The sequence below is a fragment of the Solanum lycopersicum genome, chromosome 10, assembly GCF_036512215.1.
Source record: "Solanum lycopersicum chromosome 10, SLM_r2.1".
NCBI lineage: Eukaryota > Viridiplantae > Streptophyta > Magnoliopsida > Solanales > Solanaceae > Solanum > Solanum lycopersicum.
Window position 1 is genome coordinate 53,843,691 of NC_090809.1, and position 8,408 is coordinate 53,852,098.

Below are 8,408 nucleotides of genomic sequence, written 5' to 3' on the forward strand. Positions count from 1 at the left end.
TTATATATTGGAAGATATGCTGTTGAGTTTTAAGTTCTTGAGAGTTTTAAATTTGTCCAGTTCAGGAATCAAGGAGTTGTCAGCCAAAATCGGGAAGCTAATATACTTGAAACATCTTGATCTCTCAGACACTAACATCACAGCCTTGCCCCACTCCATTTGCGAGCTCTATAATTTGCAAAAATTTAGAGTAAATGGCTGTTATTCACTCGGTGAACTTCCATTTGAGATGGGAAATATGATAAGTTTGAGACACATATTTCCATTCTCGGTCTCAGATGCCACTAAACATGGGACAATTGACTTCTCTTCATACTCTACAATTTTTCAATGTGGGTTTAGAGAAAGGTCGTCGTATAGAAGAATTAGGTCGTCTGAAGGACCTTAGAGGTGAATTGACAATCAATGATCTCCAATTGGTCCGTAATAGAGAAGAAGCTTGAACAACATATTTACAAGAGAAATCAAATGTTTACAAGCTGTCATATGTGTGGTTCCATGATGAACAAGAATGCTGTGAAACCATTGATGAGAATATGTTGGATGGTCTTCAACCGTATCCTAACTTGAAAACCTTAGAAGTGAAGAACTATTTGGGTACTAGATTTCCTTTATGGTTTAGAGACGAATTGCTACCAAACTTGATCAACTTGAAAGTAAGTGGTTGCAAAAGATGCAAAGAAATTCCATCGCTTGGCCAACTGAAATTCCTTCAGCATCTTGAGCTGTTAGGGTTACATAAGGTAGAATGCATCAAACCTACCTTTTATAGTATTGATGGTAATAATATTGGATAAAGCAGCAATATCCAAGTGTTCCCATCATTGAAAGAACTAGTGTAAGAGGATATGCCTAGCCTTATTGAGTGGAAGGGAGATGAAGTTGGAGTAAGAATGTTCTCTAGGCTTGAGAAGTTGAGGATTAGTAACTGTCCATTGTTAAAAGTACTCCAAGTCAATTTGAAATCCTCCGTGAATTAACAATTGAAGAAGTTGACAGTAAAATGCCATTGTTGAACTTGTGCAGCAACTTGACTTCTCTCATAACACTTGGTGTCTATTCTGTGAAAGAGCTCACTTATGTTCCAGATGAGATGCTATGCAACAACGTTTCACTTCAACACCTATGGATCTCAGACTGCAGAGAGTTTCAAGAATTGCCACAAAGCTTGTACAATCTCCATTCTCTTAAGAGCTGAAGGATTAACCTCTGCACCAATTTCAGTTCCTTTCCTGTTCCCACTGGAGAGAATTATTTGACTTCCCTCCAAAGTTTTCGATTATGGAACTGTGATGGATTGACCAGTCTACCAAGTGGGATGCTAGAGCATTGTCGATCTCTGAAATCTTTGAAGGTCTTCAACTGTAACAACTTAATTTCCTTCCCTTTACATATTGGGAAAATGCCTTCACTTTCATATTTGAATATATCACAATGTCCCAAATTAATTCGTGTACTCGCAGGGGGACTTCACCATCTCATTGGGTTACTGAATTTGGAAATTGGTCCTTTCTCAGAAATGGTGGATTTTGAGGCATTCCAATATATTTTTAATGGCATTCAGCAGCTATTGTCCCTTCGTAGGTTGTGTGTATTTGGACATTTGCACTGGGATTCTCTCCCCTATCAGCTTATGCAACTCTCTGACCCAAGACATATCCATATATATGATTTCGGAATCCAGGCTCTTCCTCATAGATTGGAGAACCTTACTTCTCTTGAAACATTAGAGCTAACGAGGTGCAAACGACTACAACATCTGGACTTCTCAGATGCCATGCCCAAATTACAGCATCTCCATATCCAGGATTGTCCATTGTTAGAAGCTCTCGGTAACCTTGTTTCTTTGCAAGAGTTAGTTTTATGGACATGCGAGAAACTAGAGCATCTGCCATCTAAAGATGCCATGTAACGCCTCACCAAATTGTGGAACCTGGAAATTAAGGGCTACCCAAAGTTAGAAGAAAGTTGCACAAATCGGAGTGGCCTAATCTCCCAATGGTCCAACATTTCCCATATTCCAAAAATTAAACTAGGTGGAAGCATAATTCAGAACTTGAGTAAGTTTCTGTTTCTCTTTCAGTTTTTGAGTCTCATTTTTTTATTTTAATTTTGCACGAGTTACTCTCCTCCATTATCCTTTTATAGTTCAAAACATTTTTTCGTTCCACTTGAAACAAAACTTATAAATATCTAAATTACTTTTAAGATATGATTTAATCATGAGTATTTATGTGTTTTTTCTTCCCTCCAGAGATGCCATGAAACTTCTCACCAAATTACAGAACTTGGAAATTTAAGGCTGCCCAAAGTTAGAAGAAAGTAGCTCAAATTCTGCCACCTATATCCGCCCTTTCTCTCACAATTCGTGCAACTTCTTCCTATGCTGATGAGATCGTTAAGACCACTGTAAGTAAGTTTCATTGCGTTCATAATGAGTTTAACTTTAGTACACTTACATGGCAATGTACAATTTTGTTGCCAAGTTAATGTGCCTCACCACATAACGTGTAACCGTCAATAGTAATTCTAATTTGGTTATCTAAAGATGTTAATAAGACCTAAAAAACCATTGATGATGTAGTAGTTTCCACATTGTTAGTGAATACTGTCTCAGTCTCAAATGAACTGTCATCATTCTCTTTCACATGACCATTAAGAAATATTAATTAGGAGTTTTTTTTTTTTTTTGGTTTACTAGTTTACCCTTCGTTGGTATTTGGACAATCATAACATCACACCATAATTTAGGAATTTGTAGTCATCAAGAACAATCAAGTTGAGCAAGACGTGAAATGTGTCAAAGTTAATTAACTGAAGGACTAATGTAACATTATATTCCTAATCAACAACTGTGTGTGGTAATGTGCAGAAGACAAATGCAACACCAGGGTGTGGAATATTGGCGATAGATGAGTCAAATCTTACCTGCGGAAAGCGTCTGGCATCCATTGGGCTAGAGAATACTGAGGCTAATCGCCAAGCTTACAGAACACTGCTTGTGACAGCTCCAGGTCTAGGACAGACTGACAGTTCATCTCTGGTGCCATTCTGTTTGAAGAGACCCTCTACCAATCCACAACTGATGGCCAAAAACTGGTTGATGTTCTTGTTAAACAAAACATTGTTCCTGGTATCAAAGTTGACAAGGTATAGTTGTCTAATTTAACCAAGTAAACTCGTACGATACTAGTTTGGCTTGAAATTCTGTTTTCAAATAAAAGAGGATTGTTGTAGGTTGATAGCTAGCATCAATTTTTTTATTGTAATAAATTCTCTTCTTAACAAATCTAACTAGCTAGTCTCATAATGAGGTGTAGTAAAATTGACTGGTACTAGGCTACCAGCTGAGCTTGAGTAGGAGTTATGTCCCACATCGGTACAACTGTGTGCCTTGGGATCTCCCACCACAATAACTAACTTTTGGAGTGTGGTTCTCTGTGGATTATAACAATGGTATTAGAACCACCCATCACCCGGTCATGCCTGTTTGAAGCTTTGACTACACGTTTCAAGCTTAGTTAATGAGCAAAAAAGATAGTTCTCATCTAAATTTGTACGAAAATGATCATCTAATAATCTTTGATGATTAAAACAGGGTTTGGTTCCCCTTGCTGGTTCAAATGATGAGTCATGGTGTCAAGGTCTCGATGGTATTACCTCATGCACTGCTGCTTACTACCAACAAGGAGCTCGATTTGCCAAATGGTAACAACTTTTAGAAAGTGATGAGTTATTTTCTATATGATTTTATCTTATGACTACTGACTAAGATCATATGCTTAACATTTTTGATAATGTTAGGCGTACCGTAGTAACCATTCCCAACGAAGCATCTGCATTGGCAGTGAAGGAAGCAGCATTGGGTTAAGCTCGCTACGCAGCCATTTATCAGGACAGTAGTTTGATCCCAATGGTCTGCCAGAAACATTGCTGGATGGTAACCATGGCATTGACAAGACTTTTGAGGTTGCGCAAAAGGTCTGGGCTGAGGTCTTTTGTTTATCTAGCTGAGAACAATGTCATGTTTGAGGGTATTCTCCTCAAGCCAAGTATGATCACTCCTGGTGCTGAATGCTAAGCCAACGCCACTCCAGAGCAAATTGCTGATTATACTTTTACAATTCTCCAAAGAAGAATTCCCCCAGCTGTCCCTGGAATCATGGCAAGTTTCCTCCTCATTATACGCTATTACCAAATTGTTTTAACTTGTATAAACGGTTAGTTTGAAGAACTTTGCACAGTCAAATCACATAAAAGATGTATGATTGGAAATAAGTGGAACAAGTTACCAGGATAATACGGCAGACTACCAGCATAGGTTGTAAATAGACGAAAAAAGTGAGTGAAACTTTTTGAGGTTACAAACAACATTAACTTTTATACAAGGTAGGAGATTATTACCTTTACTCATGCTAACAAGATCAATGCGCGCTGTTGTGATTTGAACAGTTCTTATCTGGTGGACAATCAGAAGTTGAGGCTACCTTCAACTTGAATGCCATGAATAAATCTCCAAACCCGTGGCATGTGTCCTTCTCCTGCGCTAGGGCGCTTCAAAACACTTTCTTGAAGACATGGGGAGGACTCCCTGAGAGTGTGAAGGCTGCTCAGGACGCGTTGCTAATCAGTGTTAAGTCTGAGTCTCTTGCTCAGCTTGGCAAATACACTGGCGAGGGTGACTCAGACGAAGCTAAACAAGGAATGAGTTCAGAAGGAATGTGTACTAAGGACAAATAAAAAGGGACATCGAGGCTTCATTGGACAATTAAAGAAGGAAATGTTTGGTTTCCTTTTCTGTTCCAACAGAGGCTTCCTAGGATAGAAGAGGCCTTGGTAAATTGATCACAGATGATCGGATTGTCATTGAAAATTGTATAGCTCACCTTATTTACCCAGACAGGAGGACTGTTCATCTGCATTTAGTATATGCAGAAGTTCTACACGCGATTCCAATATGAATCAGATGAGCCATGTGTATGCTAGCTAGCTCCTTCTCGAATAATCAGCTACGTCTAATATCAGATTTATACAAAAAAGTTTATCTAAAAGCAGGATAGAATTGACCAAATAGACTATTTATAACAACCATATGATTTTATTTAAACTTGATTTTTATACACAAAACAATGGTATCTTCAAGTAAAAATCAATTGGTTTTTTCCCTTGGCTGACTAGAAAGCTTATGCTAAAATAATCAAGAATCAGTCTTGTCTTCTGCTCTCTTATACTCCGGCTTCAGCTCATAAGTGCCTTGATGAGCACCCTTATTATTGTAAATGCAGAGTAGTTTGAGCATGTCTTTCATAAATTGCTCGGGCTGGTCCGTCTCTTGGACGAGCTGTTTCAGCGTCCAATTTGATTGCCTCTCAAACAGTTTGAACATAATTTCTTCCATTTCATCACGATCTCTTCTTGTTCTTTTCATTTCTAATCCTTTACTAGGCACCTTCTTCTTCTCTGCAGTAGATCCAGAAGCCTTAGTTGCGAAAAATCCAGGCATAGGCCTCATATGTTTAGCATTATCATTATCAATAACCTGAATTTGTCTACTTTTCGTCATGTATTTATTCGTCCTTTCTCGACATAATTTCCCGTAATTCTCAATGTTTTCATGATGAGGCTTCACGTCAAATTTGTGATATATCTTCCCTTCAACCGAAACCCTTCCTTGACCCGATTCGGAAAATATCGACATTGGGATAAAATCTGTTGACATATCCATCGAGTAGTGAGTCGGCATGTTTCCAGATGAAGTTCCGGCCAATTCCATGGTGAATTGAGTTGAATCATTGGCGATTAGAGGATCAACGACGACGGTGACTTTGGCAACAGGTCTCGGAGGATTAAAAGAAAGATCAGTTTCAACGGAAGTAGAGTGTTGATGCTGTTCGAAGAATCGAGAGACCACGGTAGGGCATTTCATCAACCATACACGTCGGTCTGCATTTCTCGTATCCAAATTGTTGTTGGTTGTAACACCGTGCACGGTGGTTTTAGGGTTCGCTCCGGTGATTTTCTCCGCCATGTATGTGTTGTTAAATTCCTCTTTTAAAATTGTGAGGGTAACAACATTTTGTGACTATTTAAAGGAATTCGTCTTTCTCTCTAACGAACTGACAAGTATTAAATTAAAAAATAAATAAATGAGGCTTCTTAATTTAAGCTTATTGATTTTATTGATCTCATTTACAAATTCAATGAATTAGAGATAATATTTATTTTTTAACCTAAAATCGGAGTGTTTGACTATATTCAGAGATAATATTTTAATGATCAACTTTTACATAAACATAAAATCATATTTATATGTTAGGCAGAATAGCCCAGTGGACCCTCATACTTATATAGGATTGTATTATGGATATTCATACTTAGCTTTTTGTCATCTGAACCCCTGAACCCATCCAAAACTAATATTTTAAGCACTTTTTTTATGTGGCATCCTATGTGGAATTTACCCACATGGAGCGTGTGATTCAGTCGAAGGAAGAGCGCGAGATGTCTTAAAAAGGACTAATGGTCATATTTTGACCTTTAAAGGATATTTCTTCTTCTTTAATTCACTCAACACTATTGTTAATGCCTTTTTGAGCTTTTTTCTTTCTTTTTTTCTCAATCTTGTCTCTGTAAAAAATCTCTTTTATATTTGGGGTCTTTTATTTTTTCCTTCAATCTACTCGTCTCTTTTTTTGTTTTGTTTGATTCTATTGTATTTTTGTTGGTATTCATGATAACAGTTCGATGTTGCTACTGTGGAATATATGCTGAACTAAAGACATCAAGAACACCAACTAATCTTGGAAGAATGTTTTGGGGCTGCCAAAAATATTCATCCGGTAATGGGTGTGGATTCTTCCGATGGGCTGATGCTAATGAACAATACAACATCAACAATTCATCAACGAGTTCAAGGCAAGTAAGACAATGAACACATAAAAGACAACGAAGGCATTGAAAACAAGGATCAAACACTAGTATTGATATCACTGTTATTGTGATTGTTGTTATTTGGTTTGTCGCTGTTATATTTAAGATATATTGATTTGTACTATCTTTGATAATGAAATTGATTGCATTTACGTCAGAAATCTGAATAACTTCATTCAAGCACAAATTCGTACAAGAAAAATAAAGTCTTCCCAGTAGCAACTTAACACAAATTCATATACAAAATAGTCGGGATCAAGTCATTAACCAGTCATTAATCAAAATAAAGTTAGTTGGGATCATGTCATTAAGCTAAATAAAGTGAAATCTAATGTGTGCCTTGAGTGCTTGGTGTGCCTTGAGTGCTTCTGTAACTTTCCTATCGTAGCTGCCTTTGAGTAATTGTAGCTCTTCCCTTCCACCTTAGTCCTTTGGGTTTGTAACCAAGATCAATATTGGTAGGAGTTGAACTTGTCAATGTAGCACTATGTAATACCCAATCAATATTTTCAGACTGAGAGAATAACAAATGTCTTAACCCGGAGATGAACTAATATCAATTAAAGCAATTTAATGTGTTTAAATGATGAAATACATACACTCTCATTTACACTACCACCTGATCCAAATAAGAGACCATAACCAGTTGTCTTCGCTTGTTTTTGTCTTGGTTTCTTATAGGCAAGAGATGCACCTCCTCTCAAGGCTGTGCTAGTTTTTCTTTTTTGGCCAGTTGCTCTAGAAGTTGATTGTTGAGTGAAACTTGAAACTTCCCTTGGACTTGCACATGGAACTTCCCTTGGACCTTCACTTGGAACTGCCCTAGGACCTGCACATTTATCTGCACATGGAACTTTCCTTGAACTTTCACTTAGAACTGCCCTTGGACCTGCACTTGGATCTGCACATGGAACTTCCCTTGGACCTGCACATGGAACTTTCTTTTGGACCTTCACTTGGACCTGCACATCGAGTTCCAGTAGCAACATTTGAAGTTCCAGCACTTGCATCACTTGTTCCAGCAGCGACATTTTTCTACAAGCATATAGACATTAAAGCACAACTTACCAAAGTATAACAAGAGTAAAATTCAATAACAAAGAGACATGAAGACTCAACTTATCAGAGTTGGACATCCTTTCTTGTTATGTCAAAAAGTCTTACACACAGAACATTTCATTTTTCTTCCCTTCCCTGTAGCCTTTTCAAACTTCTTCTTGACTGGCTCATCACTATATTTTCTCCTATTTTTTCCCGGTCTTCCTGGCATGGATGTTATTTCAGATGGTCCAGTGGCTGCTCTATCACTTTTTGGCCACATCTTCATGTTTGTCATAGGTTGAATAAATCTGTTATACGCTTTCAGGTATGTTTCTTTTGTATACCAATGGCCAACAAATGACTCAACAACTCAATCCTTAAAATGAATTGTTGTAAGTGCATGACCACAAGGAATTCCCTTTAATTGCCATGACCTA

General features: G+C 37.7%; 1 protein-coding gene and 1 non-coding gene across 2 annotated transcripts; one reads left to right on the forward strand and one right to left on the reverse strand.

The window, feature by feature from the left end:
• Positions 1–1,003: 1,003 nt before the first annotated feature.
• On the forward strand, positions 1,004–4,740 carry LOC101254431 (fructose-bisphosphate aldolase 1, chloroplastic). The gene is made up of 7 exons (XR_011211880.1): positions 1,004–1,170; positions 1,225–1,840; positions 2,317–2,409; positions 2,873–3,150; positions 3,599–3,708; positions 3,805–4,165; positions 4,453–4,740. It is a non-coding gene; the product is annotated as a fructose-bisphosphate aldolase 1, chloroplastic (transcript).
• A 338-nt stretch (positions 4,741–5,078) lies between these two features.
• Positions 5,079–7,075, reverse strand: LOC101257024 (uncharacterized). Its single transcript, XM_004248638.5, has one exon. The coding sequence runs from the start codon at positions 6,026–6,028 to the stop codon at positions 5,198–5,200; it is 831 nt and encodes a 276-aa protein (XP_004248686.1). The 5' UTR covers positions 6,029–7,075; the 3' UTR covers positions 5,079–5,197.
• Positions 7,076–8,408: the final 1,333 nt, after the last annotated feature.

Coding starts and splice junctions, on each gene's coding strand:
- LOC101257024 (XM_004248638.5), bottom strand. CDS start 6,028: ATGGCGGAGAAAATCACCGGAGCGAACCCTAAAACCACCGTGCACGGT.